The sequence below is a fragment of the Geotrypetes seraphini genome, chromosome 7 (assembly GCF_902459505.1).
Source record: "Geotrypetes seraphini chromosome 7, aGeoSer1.1, whole genome shotgun sequence".
Taxonomy (NCBI): domain Eukaryota; kingdom Metazoa; phylum Chordata; class Amphibia; order Gymnophiona; family Dermophiidae; genus Geotrypetes; species Geotrypetes seraphini.
The window spans coordinates 29,176,821-29,198,195 of NC_047090.1; the positions used below are offsets into that span (position 1 = coordinate 29,176,821).

The window sequence follows — 21,375 nt, forward strand, 5'->3', positions numbered from 1 at the left end:
GGGGGTGCGGGCAAGGGGTGGTGGTGGACAGCCGGGGAAAGAGAGAAACAGAAAGAAAGAAAGACAGACAGCAGCCAAGGAGAGAGAGAGGAAGAAAGACAGACACACATCTATTCTAGCACCTGTTAATGTAACGGGCTTAAAGACTACTATAGTGAAAACGTATCCTCAGTGTGAAGTTTCAAGTTTATTTTTGACTTGTTGAATCGCTTAATTTAAATTGCTAAGCGATTTACAGATAAAAATATATATAACAGATTAATTAAAATTAGATACATTAAAATAAAAACTAATAAATAAAATCATAGACTAACAGACACATAAGGAAAGAATGGGTAGAACTACAATTGTATATATTAAAAGAACATTAAAGGTAAAAAACAACAGGTATGGGAAATAACAGAGAAATATATATATATATAATAATCACGCATGCGCGCACACACAAATAGATAATAATCACGCATGCACGTGTATATATATATATATATATATATATATATATATATTGGTGTGTGATTATTATATATTTATAGGTGTGTATGTGTGCTGCGTGCATTATTATAATATATTTGTGTATGCGTGATTATTATATAATAATAATGCATGCAGCACACATACATACACACCTATAAATATATAATAATCACACACCAATATATATATACACATGCACGCGTGATTATTATCTATTTGTGTGTGTGCGTGCGTGATTATTATCTATTTGTGTGTGTGTGTGTGCGTGATTATTATCTATTTATATTGTATATACTTATGGATACATGCATGCATATGGGGGTGGACGTGTGTGTGTGTATGATTCTTTTGTTTCATCTAGACTGAAACATGATAGCTGCAGATTCCTGACCTTGAACACGAGCTGCTCCATGCCTGAAAAAGTTTGCAGAAGCCTCCTGCAACTGCAGCAGAACAAACTCCCCTATAGTATGAGAGAATAGCCCTTATTAGCATGCAAGCACTTTCTCAGAAATGCTTCTGTGCTGCAGTTAATTTAGAAAATAAAAAAAAGCCTCTCTACCAGCAATAAGGTAATAGCACTGTCACAGCTGCATTGCCAGAGAGCGAAATTGGTACCTGGTTCAGAATTTCCCCTGCCCATATGTTTCTCACCGATATAGTTGTTCTACAGAGCAGTTGGTGATCTGACTTGAGCATTCGCTAAGGTGCTATAATATCCTTTGCACCACTGTGATTTTCATGTGGGACTAGTTTCCTCCTTTTCAACATTTTTTTCGTATTTTCAAGTGGTGAAAAGTGATCATTTTTATAATCTTCATATGTTATACTGGTACTTGAGGTGAAAAGCTGATTCTGTCTTTGCTGCAAATTATGCCTAGGTTGTACTGATTAGCACGGTCTTTTGCTCTTCCTTTCGCTCCCCCACTTTGTCTGTATGGAATGATCTGGAGATCTCGGTACCACAGAGATATGATAATCTCTTCTGTCTCTAGTTCTCTGTGGGTCCTCGTGGTAGTTTCAAGTTTGATATACTGCCTTAAAATGCATCTTAAGTGGTTTACATAAAAACATACCTATAAATATTTTAAATCAGGGAGTCTTAACATGGACAATTAAAATAATGAGGGAGACAATAATAAGGGAGACATAGGATACAAAAGGAAAACAGCAAAGGATACATCATTTCATAAAATAAAAAAAAACTGAAGGAGGAGGGGAAAAAACATAAGAATATAAGAATAGCCTTACTGGTTCAGACCAATGGTCCATCAAGCCCAGAAGCCCATTCTCACAGTGGCCAGTCCAGGTCACTAGTACCTGACCAAAACCCAAAGAGTAGCAACATTCCATTCAGAATCCTAAAGAATAGCAAGATTCTGGAATCCCAAAGAGTAACATAAGATTCCGGAACCCCAAACAGGAGCAACATTCCATGCTACCAATCCAGGGCAAGCAGTGGCTTCCCCCGTGTCTCTCTCAATAACAGACTATGGACTTTTCCTCCAGGAATTTGTCCAAACTGTTCTTAAAACCAAAAACTGAAAACAGGTTCCAGGTCTCTACCCCCAAAGACATCTTTAAAAAGAAAGGTTTTAAGGCTAGCTTTAAATTTAGAAGCATTAGTCTTTTGCCTCATATTTGTAGGGAGGGGATTCCATAGTGTGGGAGCTATGACCGAGAAGATGGTACTATTTTAAAATACATCTCCCATACATCATGAGGGCACTTCTATAAGCAACTCCACCTTGTATTTTACGTGCTTAAGTAAAGGCTTATAAAATTGACCATGGGCAGTGCTGAATCAGGATCAGCATTTATGCATGAACTCCATATTACATGCACTGATGTCTACTGGCACAAAGTTCTTCTGCCTTGGAGCAGTTGTAACTTTGTGTGGCAGCTAAGGCACATGTGTTTCATAAGAACATAAGTGTTGTCATACCAGGACAGACCAAAGATCCATCAAGCCCAGTATCCTGTTTCCAACAGTGGCCATTCCAGTTTGCAAGTACCTGGCAAGATCCCAAAAGAGTAAAACAGATTTTATGCTACTTATCCTAGAAATAAGCAGTGGATTTTTCCCAACTCTATCTTAATAATGGCTTATTTACTTCTCTTTTTAGGAAATGATCCAAACTTTTTTTTTTTTTTAACCCTGCTAAGCTAACTGCTTTTACCACATTCTCTGGACATGAATTCCAGAGTTTAATGTACACATTGAGTGAAGAAATATTTTCTCCGGTTTGTTTGAATTTACTACTTAGTAGTTTCGTTGCATGCCCCCTAGTCCTAGAAATTTTGGAAAGATTAAGCAAGTGATTCTGTTCTACTCCACTCAGTATTTTATAAACCTCTTATCATATCTTCCCTGAGCTGTCTGTTCTCCATGCTGAAGAGCCCAAGCCTCTAACTTTTCCTTGTAAAATGTGTACCACATGCATCTATATACCTGAAGAGCGTAGATACCCTTATATAAAATGACCTGATTTCTGGTAGCGTGTGTTCAGTCTCCAGTGGTCCCAGCCTCCTCACAGGTGCAGGGTGACATCCCCTATGCTTCAGCCCAAGCCTGATAGAGCCTGGGTTCAATGGACGCTTGTCCTGAGCTGCTTTGCAAATCGGTGTTAGGTGAGCATCAGGAAATCAATTGCATGTTGCCTTAAACCTATTTGCCTTTAAATACGTCTTTAATGCCCTTAAAAAAACGCCATTTCTAAAGCACGGAAGGTCCACACAAAGTTTTTGCATAAATAGGAGCGAGAGCTTGTCGAAATATAAATGCAGCCATTTACTCTGGTTTCTATAAACAGCAGATTTAGTAGGGCAGACACCTGCACTAGCTGTTTCTACTATTAATCATGCCTGTGTTCATGTAAACACTCCAAAAAGCAGGTCTCTGACCTTACCTGCGGACACGGATGGTTTCTGAACACACCTTTATTCTGTATCTGAAACTGGCAGTTAAGTGATTGGGCTGCTTTTTCGTATTGTGTATATATGTAGGATCTATCTGCCAGACTAAATCTTAGGCAGCCGACAGCTGCAGCAGCCACAGGCCCGACCCAGGGCTGTCCGACGGTGAAGCAAAGACTTGCTCATGCGGACTGAAGGAGTCCGCTCCTGTTTTCTTGCTCCCGAGTGGGTCCGTCTGCTTTGGCTCGGCACACATTGTTGCACAAGGAGGAGAGGGGAGGGCAGGGGACTGTGAAAAGGCTTCAGGTCTGGGCCTCCTGTCGACCGAGGAGAAATGTGACATGCTCACGAGTCGGAAGATTGTAAGTTTTTGTTGTTTTTTTTTTAACTGCAAAAATGGAGAGTGCATTGGATGCTGTTTGAGTGCTGCCTCTTACCCTGCTATTCTGTCCACAGAGCAAAGGTGCTGGGAAGAAATCAAAGGTTTACCATATCGCTAAGGAGATCATGAGCTCGGAGAAAGTGTAGGTATTTATTTATTTATTTTTTTTAAGTTTTTTTATTTGGCTTTGATATATTTTCTGTTATAGCAGTGTCCCGCAAACTTTCTCGAGCCATGGCTCGAGGCGCCTGGAAGTGCGTGGATATCGCCGTGATGACATCATGTGCACGCTTATCATGTTGATGTCTGCGTGTGTGTGTGAAGGCCCTCCAGGTGGGCCCTGAGACGCAGGGGGAGGGGGGTGGTGCCAGAAGGGAAGAGGGCCAGAGAGAAGAATAGGCACTGGCGCCCTCTGATTGCCTAACAGGATGTACCTCTCGCCACAAGAGGCACGTCCTGGAGGCAATCGGCTAGTGCCTCTCCTGCCCCCCAGTGTACCGAGGCCCACCTGAAATCCCAGGAGGGACGCTAGTGTGCCTTGGCACACAGGTTAAGATACACCGTGTTATAGGCTCAAACATTTTCGGGTTCGGCTTTGAAAGGGGGGGGGGGAATGGCGGTAAGGCTAGATTAAGGATGTGGGTGGGTGTTTTTGTTTGTTTTCATCATCGGCGAAATAAACTTTTGCTTTGCTTTTGCCAACAGGTTTGTAGATGTCCTTAAACTCCTGCACATTGTAAGTATTGGGAGACTGTTTTTCTAGTGTTTGTAACTGATGTGACCGTCTCTGGGAAAAGGTGACTAAAAGTAGCAGATTCAAAATGTCGAGAGTAGCTGGTTTGTCAGGCCGTGGCTACATACGCAGAAGTTACTCGTTTGAATTTCTGTAACGTTTTAATTATTTTCCCCTAGGGACGCAGTTTGAACTGTTGTAATACAAATTGTTTGCTCTAATAGAATTCATTAAAACCTCTTTTTTTTGTTTGTTTGTTTGCTTGTTTGTTTTTGGAGACTTCAATCGCCTTTTCTGAGAGATGGTCACATATAATGAAGCTCAGGAATGCAGTTAATGGCAATATCATTTATTAGCTGTGTATAGTTTTATATTTATTTCTAATTTATATATATTTGTGGAAAGTGTGGGACAGGCCTGGGATCTCTTGGGGGAGAGGAAGAAATACTGGATGGGCCATTTGGCCTTTATTTTCTGACATGTTTTTGTAACATTTATATATTTTTAATATTTATATATCACTTATAGCATAAGTGGTTTACATTAAGGTACTCAAGCATTTTTCCCTATCTGTCTTGGTGGGCTCATACTCTACCTAGAGTACCTGGAGCAATGGGGGGATTAAGTGACTTGCCCAGGGTCACAAGGAGCAGTGTGGATTTGAACCCGCAACCTCAGGGTGCTGAGACTATAGCTTTAACCACTGCACCACACTCCCCTCCAACTTTGTGCTAGCTTTGTCCATATTGAGGGACCTAGATTTGTTTCCTGAGGCTAGCTGAGGGAGGAGGTATTGCAGAACAAATCATTGGGGTTGAAATATTAGTCATTGCATAGCGGTGACACCTTGTAGCCAATAGGAAGTAGTGTCTGTGACCTCCGGTCAGGCACTGTCACAATGACTGGGCCAGACTTGTGAGAGGGAGTGTTTATATGGGAGGAAATTCTTGGGTAGTTGTGAATATACTGTAGGTTGATGGTGTTGTACTGTATAGCCCAGTAGAGGATGAATTCTGATACCGTACCACCTTTATACTGCAAGTCATGACTAGGATTCAATGCGGTTTACAATAAGAGTCTCAATCAGATCGTGAATAATGAACGATAGATTAATGAGATAGTGTTGAGTTTGTGTTACTGGTTCGAGGAGAAAAGGTGGGTTTTTAACCTTTTTCTGAAGATACAGTATGTTCTTATTTGGTGCAGGTGTAGTGGGAGGTTGTTCCATATTTTGGGTTCCTGGAACATGAAGGTGGATTCATTCATGCAGTCTCTTCCGAAGTACTCATGAAGGGAAGTATGGTTGATAGAGCTTGGAAACGCAGGAAGCAAGAGAGAACCTTCTAGGTCAGGGATCTCAAAGTCCCTCCTTGAGGGCCGCAATCCAGTCGGGTTTTCAGGATTTCCCCAATGAATATGCATGAGATCTATGTGCATGCACTTCTTTCAATGCATATTCATTGGGGAAATCCTGAAAACCCGACTAGCTTGCGGCCCTCAAGGAGGGACTTTGAGATCCCTGTTCTAGGTCAAGAGAATGAGACTCGGCCTAAATAAATCCAGCCTAACTAAACAGATGAGGTATTAAGCTAAGGACTTGTCTACCTGATGGACACGATGAGCTAGGTTTTACAAAAGATTGCAGGACAGATGCTCAAAACAGAATATGGATAGTGATTAAGGACTTTTTAGACACAAGCAAAGTTTAGACATAGAATGAAGGTGTCCAAAAAGCAGATGGTGGAAAAGAGCAGCCTTGAAATTGAAAATATTCAGCTAATTTTTAATATAATAATACATGTCATTTCCTGTACTGTACTTCAGTAAGTATTTAGGTGTTTCTCTAGATACCCTGTCAAGACATTCAGATCATACAAAACATTTTATTCTTCCATTTCACATGTAACTAAAACGAGTTCGTGAAGTTCAATTACAAGTATTTGGTGTCAGCTGAAAATGGAAAACAGTTCTTGGACACATAACTGATGAGGTATTAAACTAAGGACTCGTCAGTGATGTCACAATGGCTTGATTGTCCTATACTTAAAAACATAAGAGTTGTGATACTAGGACAGACCGAAGGTCCATCAAGCCCAGTATCCTGTTTCTAGCAGTGGCTAACTCAGGGCACAAGTACCTGGCAGAAACTTAAGGATTAAAAAAAGATTTCAAGTTTCAAGTTTTATTGATTTTGATATACCAACCATCAAATTAATATCTGGCCGGTTAACAATCGGATTAAAAAGATAGGGAAAACTGAGAAAAATAAAAATTGGTAGATTAATAATAATGTGTGAACATAAAAAAGACATTTACCAGACATACTGGAAAGTGAGGGTAGAATAAAGGGATGGGTAAAGTTACATATTTGAGAAGAAAGAAGGAGATAGTAGGGTTTGGGTAATACATAAAGGGAGGGGTTGCTTTGTCAAAGAGATTGTTGTGAATAGGAAGAGGAAGAATAATGGTTCTAAAGATTATTAAATGCATCACAGAATAGGAAAGTTTTTAGATCAGTCTTAAATTTGTCAAGTCGTAGTTCATCACGGAGATGCTGTGGTAGGGAGTTCCATTTTCTGCTAGGAATAAGCAGTGGATTTCCCCAAGTCATCTTAATAATGGCCTATGTATTTCTGTTTTAGGAAATGATTGTTTATTGTTTGTTCAAGATGGCTCGGACATTAAATGCGTAGCAATTGCTTTGCTACCAGGTTTCCTTGATTTGTGATGAGAAGGGGGAAGGGAGGGGTTTGAGTGCTTTCCTCATTCCCCACCCACCACCTGCACAGCAGTTTATGGCTTGGAGTAGAGTATTAAAAATTTGGGGCCAGTGCGGCTTGTTACCAGGAGAGAGTAGGGAGTAGCTCGCTGACCTGACAGACATTTCCTTCTGCCCCGATAGGCGGGAAACTTCCCTTCCTCCAATGGCTAAGAGTAGTACAACAGCACATAGGAAGCCGGAATTTCGCGTTTGATGGGCTCTGTCCTAAGTGAGATGGAGCTGCCGAGTACACTACGGCCCACAGGCTCGGAAACTGTTCAGTAGCAGAAGGATTGGAAGTTACTACGGCAATTAGGAGGGGTGGAGAACAGAAAAGGCAGAGAAGGTGCAGGGTTGTGAAGGCAGGAGACACATTTAGCCCCTCAACTAAAGCAGGGAGGTCTGAAGTGATTACACTAGAGACTATTTGACAAACTGTTAACACACTTGAGAAACAGAGTAAAATTCTCGAGAGTGCAGAGATATCCCTAGGGGCCTAAAAAAAAAAAAAACAACCCAGTCCGCTAGGCTAGCAGCCACTATAATCCAAAATGATTGTTAGCTTATGGAAGGACATCGAGGCAATAATTTTGTAAAGTCAGATGTAGTACATGTGTAGTGACTTCTTATAAAATACCGACTGGTGTGAAAATACACAAATGACCTGATGACATGTACTTCGCTTGAGGGTTTGTCAAAAGATGGGGGTTGGATGGAGCATGGGTGGAATGAGCATGTTTGCCCCTATATAAGGGTATGGGTTGTGCATTTCTGTGGTACAGCCAAAGCGATGCATGTATTATATACGGTTCATAGACAGTAACGTGGAAGACAAAGGCGCGCGCCAACAACTGAGCGCAAGATGGAGGTGCGCGCCGAAGAAAAAGACTGTTTTTAGGGGCTGCGATGGGGGTTTTTGTTGGGGAGCCCCCCCCCACTTTACTTAATACAGATCACGGCGGCGTTGTGGGGGGTTTGGGGGGTTGTAACCCCCCCACATTTTAGTGAAAATGTAACTTTTTCCCTAAAAACAGGGAAAAAGTTAAGTTTTCAGTAAAATGTGGGGGGTTACAACCCCCCAAGCCCCCACAACGCCCCCACAACGTGGCGCGATCTGTATAAAGTAAAGTGGGGGGTTCCACCCCACACACCCCGTCGTAGCCCCTAAAAACAGTCTTTTTCTTCGGCGCGCGCCTCCACTCTGCGCTCAGTTGTCTGCTCGCACCTTTGTCCCGGCGCACTTTTGACCTGACACCATTATATACAATAACAGTTATCCAACACCTATATCACCCCGGTGAAAAAGTAAGTTCCCCCTAAACTTAAATAACTGGTTGCACCCCTCCCCCCCTTTTTATCAGCAGTAATTGTAGCTAAATGTTTCCTATAATCTGATATGAGACTGTCACTTTACTGGAAATGATTTGATCTTTTATTAATACCTTTCAGATAACAGGCATTTAAATCTTTGAAAGGTATTAATACCGGACAAAATCTTTTCCAGAGAAGGGAAATTGGTAAAACCAGAGGACACAAATTGAGGTTGAGGGGGGTGGTAGACTCAAGAGTAATGTTGGGAACCGCACATTTTATTTAAAGATAAGAAACCATTCAGCGTGACATAGATATAGGGGAAATCAAGATGGGGTAAATAATTTGTCACATTACTGTACTTAGCATTTCTCTTTTGATTTATTTATTGGTTTCAATATCTGTAAGAGGCTGTCTCTGGTGCGCACAACATCTTCTCGTGCATAAGGCAGGAGGAATGGCCTAGTGGTCAGAAGCGCTGCCTCAGTCTCCTGAGGTTGTGAGTTCAATGCTAGTATTGCCTCCTGAGACCTTGGGCAAGCCACCCAACCCTCCCTTGCCCCAGGTACCACAATCAGACTGTGAACCCACCAGGACAGATAGGGGAAACCCCTTCAGAGTACCCGATCAGTGTAAACCACTTAGGTTATAAGTGGTGTGTGTGTGTATATACAGTGGTACCTCGGAATCTGAACGCCCCAGAACTCAAACGTTTTGGAATCCAAACTTTTTTTTGTAGTAAATTTTGCCCCAGAATCCGAACTCTGCTTTGAAATCCAAACACCCTGCACATTGTGGCCCTGATTCTGCAAAGTGCTCCCGATTGTAGGCAGCTGTAGGCGTCCTACAGCTGTCTAATCAGCCAATCAGGAGGCACTTTTTCTAAAAAAAAAACAAAAAAAAAACTCCCCAGGCATAGCGGAGACGGCTACGGCCACCAGTCTCCCCCCCCCCCCCCGACAATCCCCAACCCCTCCTGCTGAACTCCCCAATGGCCCCCCCCTAAGATCACCAGCAGGAGGGTGCCCAACTCCTCCTGCCGGACCCCTCCAAGAGCCCCCCTAAGATCACCGGCAGGAGGGTGCCCAACTCCTGCCGGACCCTCCCAACGGCCCCCCCTAAGACTGCCAGCAGAAGGGTACCCAGCCCCTTCTGCCGGTCACCCCCCAATGAAAGCCCCCACCCCGGAACCCCTTCTTGGGCTTACCTCCAATTTGGCCGGACGGCAACTCGCACCATCCAGCCAGCAGGCCCGCTTCCGTCCAAATGAGGCGGGCTCACCCCTCCACTGCCCAACCCATAGGATCCTAGGGCCTGATTGGCCCCTGCATTTTTCATGAAGAGATTCACCCAAAGCAGTTTACAATACACTGAGTAGTAATTAAGTACTCTAGTAGTTTCCCTATCTGTCCCAGCAGGCTCACACAATCTAACTGTGGTACCTGGGGTGATGGAGGGATTAAGGGGGCGATTCTACAAATGGTGCTTTAAGTTAGGTGGCGATAAGACATTGTACCTCCGCCTAACTTAAGTGGCCCTTGTCCTTACAGCCTACTTAAAATCCTATTTAAAACAAAAATGTAGCCGCCTGCCTGCTCCTCCCGAAGCGGCACCATAATTGTGGCTATAGAGGCACAAAAAGCCGAAATGGGCATGGCCAATGCTAGAAACGCAGGTAGGCGCCTCTGCAGACGCAGTTTATGTAAAAGGTAGGCGCCGGACATGTAGGCCTTCAAAACCCTGGCCTACATGTCTGGTGCCTGCCTTTCGTGCAAGATGCGAATCTGCAGACGGGCACCGTTGTGTGATCGATACACGATGGTTGGCGCTTTTGTAAACGGCTGCCGTTTTGCAAAATCTGGTCCTAAGTAACTTGCCCAGAGTCACAAGGGTCGAACTCGCAATCTCAGGGTGCTGAAGCAGCAGTCCATATCATTTAGAAATTAATGATATTGCTTCCTATTCCAAGTTTGTTTAAAGTCTGTTATTCCACTTAAACGTCTAAGCGGAGTACATAACTTAAAAGTGGGTGTTACATAAAATAGATCATATTGGCAGAAGCGTCAAAGAGATTGAAAATGACACCCGCCTATGTCAAGGAAATATCCGTATGAACATAACTCCACAGCTGTTGCCAAAAATCCTGAACCATGGGACGGTAAAAGAACATAAGCATCGCCTCTGCCGAGTCAGACCACAGGTCAATGACCTGTAAGTTATCTATTATTTAAGACATTTTGCCTGTATAGTATCCCTCTAATTATATCCTTGAAGGAAAAGGGGATTGAAGAGTATAATTAGAGGGATACTATACAGGCAAAATGTCTTAAATAATAGATAACTTACAGGTCATTGACCTGTGGTTTGACTCGGCAGAGGCGATGCTTATGTTCTTTTACCGTCCCATGGCTCAGGATTTTTGGCAACAGCGGTGGAGTTATGTTCAAACACTGTTACATACGGATATTTCCTTGACATAGGCGGGTGTAATTTTCAATCTCTTTGACACTTCTGCCAATATGACTAGTGATAATAAGAAATTAATAGCAACACTTAACTGCTGTTGCAATTCAAACCATTCTAAAAACATGGAAAGATGCATCTTTGTTATCTTTTTAATTTTGGTGGAACTCAGTTTGCTTAATTGGTAAATTTGAGGCAACCATAATGGAAAAGAGTGTCAAGAAGGCTAAATTTAGAAGGTTGTGGTTACCTATACAAGAATATGGGTTCATAGACAATGGCGCGAAAGACAAAAGCGCGCGCCGACAATTGAGCGCAGCGCGCGCCGCCGCGCTGCTCTAAATTACAGTTTTTAGGGGCTCCGACGGGGGGGTTTTGTTGGGGAACCCCCCCAGTTTACTTAATAGACATCGCGCCAGCGTTGTGGCGGTTTGGGGGGTTGTAACCCTCCACATTTTACTGTAAACTGAACTTTTTCCCTAAAAACAGGGAAAAAGTGAAGTTTTCAGTAAAATGTGGGGGGTTACAACCCCCCACATCCCCCACAACGCCCCCACAATGCGGCGCGATGTCTATTAAGTAAAGGGGGGGGGTTCCCCCCACGCCACCCCGTCGGAGCACTAAAAACAGTAATTTAGAGCGGCGCGGTGGCGCGTGCTGCGCTCAATTCTCTAGGCGCGCCTTTGTCCCGGCGCGCTTTTGACCTGACACCAGAATATGTGGACAATGGTTGAGTGTGATTAAAGAATGGATAAGTATGAATGTATGTATGGTTTTTCACTCTCTGCAAATGGGGTGGGATGGGAGGGTTTGGGGATAGTTCTTAGAAATTTCATGAATACCCTTTGCATTGTGATGATATATGGCCTCTTCTATTAAACTGCGCTAGCGGTTTATAGCGCAGAGAGCCGCGCTGAATGGTCCGCACTGCTCCCAGCGCTCATAGGAACTCTATGAGCGTCGGGAGCAGCGCGGGCCATTCAGCGTGGCTCACCGCGCTAAAAACCGCTAGCGCAGTTTTAATAGAAGAGGGGGTTAGTTTATAAACGAGCTTTTCAGAATTTATATTCTCTCCTGTTTGAATGTATGTTTATTATATAAAATGTCAATAAAAAATTTTGGAACTGAAAAAAAAAGTGGGTATTACATAAAATAGTTCAACAAACGGCAAATAATAAGTCCAACAGACATAGTGGAACAGATGGAAAGGGGGGGAGGAACTACATAAGTTTATAGGACAGAAAGCCGTTAAAGGTACGCACATAAGGGGGGGGGGTCTGTTCTGAAATTAAGACTGAGAGATTCTAATTCAAGGCGACCTTAATCGGACGGTTATAAATCAAACGCATCCTTAAATAAAAAGGTTTTTAATTTTGATTTAAAACGGTCAAGGGATGCTTCTTCCCTTAAATAGATCGGTGTAGAATTCCATTTGTGGGGTGCGGTAACGGAGAAGATTGTTGAACGCATCGTGTTGATGTGTCGTAAAGAAGGAGCGGATAACAAGATGTCGAGTGTTAGATCTAAGCGATCATGTCGACGCATACGGAATGAGAAGTCTGTCTATAAATTCAGGGAGGTTGGAAGCTCGTGCTTTAAAGGTTAGAAGGAGTATTTTATATGCAATTCTGTGTGAGATCGGGAGCCATAAATTAATCTCTCCTCCATATTGATGACTTGAAAGGTGTGTAATATGATTATATAATACTAGTCTTATAGCCCGTTACATTAACGGGTGCTAGAATAGATGTGTCTGTCTGTCTGTGTTTCTTTATCTCTCTCTCCTTGGCCGCTGTCTGTATTCTTCTGTCTCCCCCTCCCCCCCGAGCAAAGCTGTCTGCCCCCAGCACCCACCTCCCCCCCAAATGTCTCTCCATGGCCCTCTTCTGTCTTCCCCCCCAGAGCAAAGCTGTCTGTCCCCAGCACCCCTCCCCCCAAAGCAGCCCCCTTTCCCTATCTCCCCATGGCCCCTTCTGTCTCCCCCCCAGCACACCCCTCCCCCTAACCTTCTCCCTGTCTCTCCATGGCCCCTTCTGTCTTCCCCCCAGAGCAAAGCTGTTTGCGGGCGGCTCCTTGACCAATCCGCGCTTACAACGGCCCCACACTTGCGGTCTGGCTGGCTCCCCCACCAAAGCCCTTCGCAGCGGCAGCCCCTCCCCCTCAAAACACATTTCAAATCTGACATATTGTAATCACAAAACAGAAAATAAAATTATTTTTCTTACCTTTTGTTGTCTGGTCATTATTCATATCATGTAGGGGTCCCAGGCTATGGTTGGCTTTTGATAACTCGCTTGCCAGGGCCCCTTCTTTCTTCTTCCCTCCCTCCATCCCGGCAGCTGAAGACAGGCACCTCCTCCCAGTGGTCTGAGACAGGAAGGAGCATCCACAATGCGCACATAGTGTTAGGAGAGGGTCTGAGAGCAAAGAGTGGCTCAACAGCGCACAACCACCTTTCCTTCCCTCCCTCCATCAGGTGCAGTGCAGCTCCACCAATGTTAAAAGGAGCCGCGTCGAAATCGGAGGCCTGCCACTGCCGTAGCACTTTCCCCTCTGCCTTGGTCCCGCCCCTTCTCTGACATATGGGACCGCGGCAGAGGGAACGTGTTACGGTGGCGGCAGGACTCCAATTTCAAAGCAGCTCCTTTTAACATAGGCGGAGCTGAACTGTATCTGATGGAGGAAGGGAAGGAACGGCAGAAATTGTTTGGCGGGTAAGTACACAGGGCCGGACGCAAGAGGAGCCACCACCGCGAAAAACCCCAGCAAGGGAGCCAGGCGACGGAGAGGGCAGGGGGTGCTAGCAGCCGGCAGCCGCCGCTGCACAGGTAGAGAGCAGGGAAAGCCAGACCGTAAGCCATGCATGCGCACTTCGTAGCTACAGCTCACGGAAAATGAACGCACGCATAGGAAGTGCACATGCGTGGCTTACCGTTTTATTATATTAGATGTTTTCTTTGTTTTAGAGAATATATTTGCCAATTAATGTCCTAATTTCATTGGAAGTGTGTGCTTCCCTTTGATGGCATGTAGCAGAAACGGTTTAATGCTAGCTGCGTATAAATAATCTCCGTTACCACTACGCTTGTGCTCCAGTCTAAGAACATTGATAATATCCTGCTGTTTTCTGTTTTTCCTATTTGGCAATATAAGTAAAAGTTTGCATGGAACAGTCTGGTCATAGAATTTCTGCTACTCTGTGGTTCATGCACATGTCTTCACAAGACTTTGTTTTGGGATAGGTTTGAGGGAAGGGGATATTAGTTTCAAACTGGGGCAGGCAGGAGGGAGGGCTGAAAAATTCTTCTCAGCCCAACCAAGAAGGGAATAACACGGAGCCTTGAAACTTACAAGTTATTCCACATATTTACCCCTGAGCTCAACGCACTTAGCCCATCGTGTCTGAAGATTTTGTAACCCTTCCAAAAAATACTCTGATGTCTGGTTATTGAAATACTGCTCCACTGCTGCTGTTGCCTCTGAATCGCTTGAAAATTGTCACCCTTTCAAAACTCTTTTTAAGATTTAGAAACAGAAGATAGTCAGATGGAGCAAGATCTGGTGAGAAGGGTGGATGGTCTATGCACTGAAACCCCAACTGCATCAAAACATCCATTGTTTTGCCACCTTTATGAGCAGGTGCATTGTCTTGCAAAAAGAGAACTCCCTTCCACAGATTCCCTCTCATTTGTTATTTCAGTGCCTTCTTTAACCCTTTCAGGACCAAGGGACATATTTGTCCCATAACTTTAAAATCCTATAAATTTTGATTGGGATAGTCTACAGTTCTAAATTTGATATGTACGGATTCCATATGATACTACCTTTTTGTAAACAAACTGGTTCCGACATTCATTCATTAGCGTCGTTGCTAGATTGACGAGAAGATTCACTTGCCACACTGTCCATAAGCCAGAAGTGTGATTTTTTTAAATAAAAATAATGATATTTCACAAAAAAAATCAATTTTTTGGCATCTGCAAGCCCTTTTTACCATAAAAATGTCGTCAAAACCACAAAAATTGGCCTACGATCCTTATGGTCCTGAAAGGGTTAATTGGCACAGTATGTTACAGTAATATTCTGCATTAACTGTTTGGCTCCTTGGAAGATAATCAGTCATTCTAACACCTTCCTGATCCCAAAACACTTTGGCCATGACCTTTCCTGATGACTTTTGGGTCTTGAATTTCCTTGGACTTAATAACCTGAGTGCCCCCATTGCAAGGAGTGTTGTTTGGTCTCAGGATCATAGTGGTATAACCATGTTTCATCAACAGCAACTAGTTGTTCCAAAAAGTTGGCACCAGTTCACTGAAAATGCTGCAAAATCAACATTTGGGCACCCTCTTGACTGACAGCTTCTACATACCCAGCTGCTCGTGGATTATATAGCCAACATGTTCCCTGGATAACTGTCTTATCTCAGCAATTGTTTTAGCTAGAATTTGCCGATCTGCCAAAATCAGATCATGGACACGGTCAACTGTTTCAGGAGGTTACACCGTTTGAGGCCTCCCAGTCCTTTCTACATCTTTGATCTCAAAATCTCCATGCTGAAAGGGGGGGGGGGAGGGAGGGAAGAGCAGACTGCCCTGGGTGCAAGCCATGAGGGGTTGTTCCCGGCCTTGGAGTCCTGGTCCGGCCCCAAGGCTCTGGGTGGTCCCCGTGGCTCAGCATGTTCTCACCCTTCTCTCCTGTCCGGTCCAATGTCACCTTTACCTTCCATCAAGTTGAAAAACTGCCAGCCTCAGCAGTGATTCAGCGACATTGCCCGCGGCTCCCCCTCCTGCTTTCCACGTTTGCGCTCACCCTCCTGTTTTCTACAATGATGCAACTTTCTGTTTCCGTCCGGGTGGACCGCAGCATACAGAAAGCAGGAAGGAGAGCTGCGGGCAATGTCGCTGAATCACTGCCAAGGCCAGCAGTTTTTTCAGCTTGATGGAAGGTAAAGGCGACATTGGACTGGCTAGGAAAGAAGGGTGAGAACATGCTGGGCCTGGACTAACTAGGCAATTTTTTATTTTTTTTTAATTAACGTAAAAAGAGAGGGGGAGGGGGTATTATTTTTCCTTTCCCCTTTCAGCACCCCCCTTGCAACAGTTATTGGATCATTTTGTAATTGCCACTGGTTTATACCATACACTTGATAACTAATTCTCTGTACCTTCATTGCATATGTACAGTTCTCATCTCCTGTAAACTGCTCTGAACTGTTTTCTGATATTCTGTAACTTCGCTGTATATGTACAGTCTCTTCTCCTGTAAACCGCTCTGAACTGTTTTGTGGTATTGCGGTATACAAAAATAAAGTTATTATTATTATTATTATTATTATTATTAATTAAGAAGAGCCAGATTGGGCAGGGGGGGATGGGGGCATTATAGAAATGCTGGACCGAGGGGATGGAGAGGGGAAAAAAAAGAAAGATGCCAGACCTCTGGGGCAGGGAAGGGAAGGGGAGGACAGAAATGCCAGATCATGGTAGGCAAGAGGAGGAGGAAAGAGAAAGAGGGGAGATACCAAACCACAAAAAGGGGGAAAAGGTAGGAAAAATGATTTTATTTTTAACTTTAATGTTTGAAATATGTTGGTTTTGAGAATTTACATCTGCTGTCTATGCATTTGTTTCTATTTCTCTGGTGTTGTACTACATGCATGCAGAGTCTGGCATTAGGGTTTTGCTTGTGTATATTAGGACTTTTAATTTGTGTTCCTGTATTTGCATAGGGTTGATCTATGTTCTGCATGTGTGATCAAGGCCAGATGTTCTGGTAGGAAAGAATGACGAGAAAAGTTATTGCTGTCGTGGCCCAAAATAGGAGCATATTTGTTGGCTCTCCTTCACCCCTTTTGGACTCAAAATGGCCCTCACTTTATGGAAGTGGGGAAGAGAGAGGGGGCAGAGGCAGACTTTTTAATCGCCGACGCTCATAGGAATTCTAAGCTAATTCTAAGGAATTCTATGGCAAGTGCTAAAAACTGCGCTATGATTTTGTAAAAAGGGGGGGGGGGGGAGAGGTAGTTTGTGATTATATAAGAACATAAGAATTGCCGCTGCTGGGTCAGACCAGTGTTTCATCGTGCCCAGCAGTCCACTCCCGTGGCAGCCCTTAGGCCAAAGACCAGCGCCCTAACTGAGACTAGCCTTACCTGCGTACGTTCTGGTATCTGGGCAAAGGTGTTTTCTGTGTGTACGAAAGACATGGTTTTCTGTTGGTATTGACTGTGTAGGATCAATCTGTACTAGTCTGGCTTATTTAGTTTTCCAATGGGTGTATTGATGTTGTACTGCTCACTGCAGTATGTAAGATGCTGCTTTTTCCTAGGTATACTCTTGTGCGATATGTGGATTGTTACTAAAAATCATGTTTTTCATATAGATGAGGGGGGTGTCAAAAAATGATGGGACACGGGTGTCACATATGCTACGTACGCCACTGGCATTTGTCACTCAATGTTTGCATCGTACATTCATGGGTTTCCTTCTGCAGGAATAGGAACTTCACAATGGCTCAGAGTTCCACCCTTGGAAAATTCCATACTTCTCGTTGACCTGGTTCAATCAATGATCTGAAACCATGTCAGAACATAGCATTACAATTTTGCAAATTGGCACTTTTTGCAAAACAAAATAACACTCTCTTTTCAGCTACAGTGGCAAAATAACGCTCAGAATTTCGGAAGTTGGTTGGGCTGAGAACTTTTCAGCACCCCCTCGTAGCTCTATCCTATTCACTGAGGGAGGGCAGTTTTCAGACTACTAGTTAAGCAGAGGTTAAATGCTTTTCACTTGCGTAAATTGATTCAGCAATTGCCCTCTCTTACATTCTGAGCTGGTGGATCAGCCTGGATGGAGGAATGTAGATTATTTTTCCTGTTTAAGCAACATATACATCCTTTGCTGCACAGGAAGCCAGAAATGGCTGAGCCACCTGCTTGCCTTTTAACTTCCTCCTGTGCTGTTGTTTTTAAAGCACAGGGTCTAAACCTAACAGCCAGGCTCCTTCTTTTCAACACTGTGCTCTTTGCTGGGAGGCTGAAAGGGTGGGGGTGGGGAACTGTTGTAAATATCATTTAAAGCAGTGGTCTCAAACTCAAAGCCTTTGCAGGGCCACATTTTGGATTTGAAGGTACTTGGAGGGCCGCAGAAAAAATAGTTCATGTCTTATTAAAGAAATGACAATTTTGCATGAGGTAAAACTCTTTATAGTTTATAAATCTTCCCCCCCCCCGAAGGCCTGCATGTTCCCCCATTCTTTGCAGCATCCTCCAGCTTCCCCCCTGGCCTCCCGGTCTTAGTTTCATCTAATTACCGCAGCCTGCAGAGAGGATCGCTGGTGCTGTAGTGTTCCTTGCAGGCTGCCATCGGCCTCCGCAGCACATTCCCTCTGCCACGGTCCCGCCCCTCCTCTGACATCAGGGGCAGGATCGCGGCAGAGGGAACATGCTGCTGAGGACGACGGCAGCCTGCAAGGAACGCTACAGCACCAGCGATCCTCTCTGCAGGTTGCGATAATTATTTGAAGGTAAGAACGGGAGGCCAGTGGGGAAGCCGGAGGATGTTGCAAAGAGCGGGCAGCACTAATATAGACAGTACTAGTACAGGCTGCGGGCCGCAAAATAGTACCTGGCATGTGGCCCCCGGGCCGCGAGTTTGAGACCACTGATTTAAAGAGTACTTTATGTTAAATGGAAAATATAGTGTAAAGTTGTTGCAAAGCATACAATAGGCAAATGTCCAACGTTAGCTTTTAAATACATTGTTTCAATTGCATTTAGAGCACACTAAAATACTTTATCCAGTACCGAGTTGTGTTTCGATTTAATTTTGGATGGAGAAGTATCAGGCTTTATACTATTTGGGGAATAATTGACTATGAGTAATTCTCAACTATCCCTTTGTCATCCCAGTTCCTTATCTCAAACAGATTATTTGGCATAGTGAGCATCAGTTTTTCTCAAGGAATTATCCTCGCTGCTTATAAGGAAACAATGCCCCACCCCAACCCTTAAAAATAATAATAATAATAATTACTGCTAGGAGTCATGGTGGTTATTTTTACTCTATCAAAAATTACAGACTAGACTAGGGGGCACTTAATGAAGTTGCATGGATATACCTTTAAAACCAATGAAATATTATTCCACTCAAAGAATAATTAAGCTCTGGAACTCATTGCCAGAGAATGTGGTAACAGCAGTTAGCATAGCTAGGTTTATAAAAGGTTTGGACAAGTTCCTGGAAGAAAAGTCCCTAGTCTACTATTGAGACAGACATGGGGGAAGCCATTGCTTGCCCTGGATCAGAAGCTTGGAATATTGCTACTATCTGGGTTTCTGCCAGACACTGTGACCTGGATTTACTACCGTGGAAACAGGATACTTGACTAGATAGACCATTGGTCTGACCTAGTATAGCTAGTCTATGGTCTTTTGTTCTTAACTTTGTTTTATTGGTTTTTATTCCAAGGTCTGCAATTCATTTTTTTTTTTTTTTATTGGTCCACTCCTACTTTCTTGCCTTTTGGCATTCCTAAGATATAACTATACCAGAGCTGTGTAAGTTAACATTTCTGTGGGGAAGGGGGAGGGGTTTACTCTGGAAATCTTGCCAAACTTGTTTTATTTTGGCGGAATTTAGACACAGACAATGCCAGGATTTTTTTCTTTTTGGGGGGTTTGTTTTTTTTTGAGCCACCCATACATAGACACATCTTTTTGAAATGCCAGCCATCACCTACCAGCTTTATGAGTTTTCTACTATTTTAGCTGTCACTGACAAACAAACTGGCACGGACTGTCTGTGCACGGTTACTGCCGGTGCTGCTTCTAGTGGGAAGTGAGCTGCCTGCTTTTTAGAACCAAGTTAATGATGGAAATCATGGGGCGACTCTTACACCTGAGTCAAGTATAAACACATTTTTGCTCGAATAAGTTCTCAGTCCCAGGACCTTTTTTTTTTTTTTTTTGCTTCAGTGCCTTTGTGTCTGACAGTGCAGTGGAGGGGATCGCAAGGTGGCCGACTGGGATTTGGCCAACACAATTCTCAGCTCAACGAGCAGTGTCATGTTTCGATTTGCCCGCAGAGTACAGATTTTGATGTTCTGTGTTTTAGTCTGTATTTCTTTCCGCCAGGGGCACTGAAAACAACCTTTGTAAACTGTTCCTTGATGGAAAGACTTTAAAAGTAGCTGGACCCGTCCTATAGAAAACGTGAATATTTTAATTTTTTTTTTAAGTTGTCAGAGTGGTAAAAAGATGCCGCGGGAAACCTCCTCAGCTCCTCTGTTTCCCGCGGCATCTTTTTACTGCTGTAGCTCTTAGCGAGCCGGGTTTTTTTGCACTGGCTTGGACATTTCGTTTTATTTTGCTGATTTTGTTCTCGTCCACATTTGTGCCTTTTTGATATTGCGTCCTCTTAACTTGGAACCTCTGAGGAAGGTGGTTTTAGCCGAAATACGCCTGCGTCAAGATCATCCTTTCCATAGTATGTCGTTTTGTGGCTTATACCTTGAGCAAAACATTTGCAAAATCGGTGCCTCGGAAACCGAGCATGGCTCGATTTACGAGCAACCCCCCCCCCGCAATCCGGCACCCCCCCTGCGATCCGACACCTCCCCCTGCCTCGAACCGGCACCCCCGCCACGATCTGACCCCCCCGACATGATTGGGCACCCCCCCGCCACGATCTGACACCCCCCCGCCACGATTGGGCACCCCCCCGCTACGATCCGACCCCCCCCCCGACACAATTGGGCCCCCCCTCCCCCCCCGCCGCTTCTTACCCTCATCTGGGCACTCTTGAAAATCGGCCTTCTCCTCTGCTGGGCCTTGAGCATCTGAGCATGCTCAAGGCCCAGCAGAGGAGGACGCCGATTTTCAAGAGTGCCCAGATGAGGGTAAGAAGCGGCAGGGGGGGGGTGCCCAATTGAGTGGGGGGGTGCCCAATTGTTTCAGGGAGATGTCGGATCGTGGCGGGGGGGGTGCCCAATCGTGGCGGGGGGGTCGGATCGTGGCGGGGGGGTGCCCAATAGTGGTGGGGGGTCGGATCATGGTGGGGGGATGCCGGTTCGAGGCAGGGGGGGTGCCGGATCGCAGGGGGGGATGCCTGATCGCGGGGGGGGCCTTCGAGGGGAGCAATGCCGGTTCTCGGGGGGGGGGGGGAGACCGCATCAAAGCGAGTTTCCGTTATTTCCTATGAGAAAACTCGCTTTGATAAACGAGCATTTTGGATTACGAGCATGCTCCTGGAACGGATTATGCTCGTAATCCAAGGTACCACTGTATATCCAACAAGCTGCTAAGACCTGTCGCTTCAATATCACCAA

At 44.4% G+C, this 21,375-nt stretch overlaps 1 protein-coding gene across 2 annotated transcripts in view; it reads left to right on the plus strand.

The window, feature by feature from the left end:
* Positions 1-21,375, plus strand: part of FGD6 (FYVE, RhoGEF and PH domain containing 6) — a 183,758-nt gene that overhangs the window by 105,497 nt on the left and 56,886 nt on the right. For both annotated transcript variants that reach the window (XM_033953297.1, XM_033953296.1), the window contains exons 4-5: positions 3,850-3,917; positions 4,481-4,511. In XM_033953297.1, coding sequence (XP_033809188.1) covers positions 3,850-3,917; positions 4,481-4,511 — 99 coding nt within the window. The remainder of the gene's footprint in view (positions 1-3,849; positions 3,918-4,480; positions 4,512-21,375) is intronic.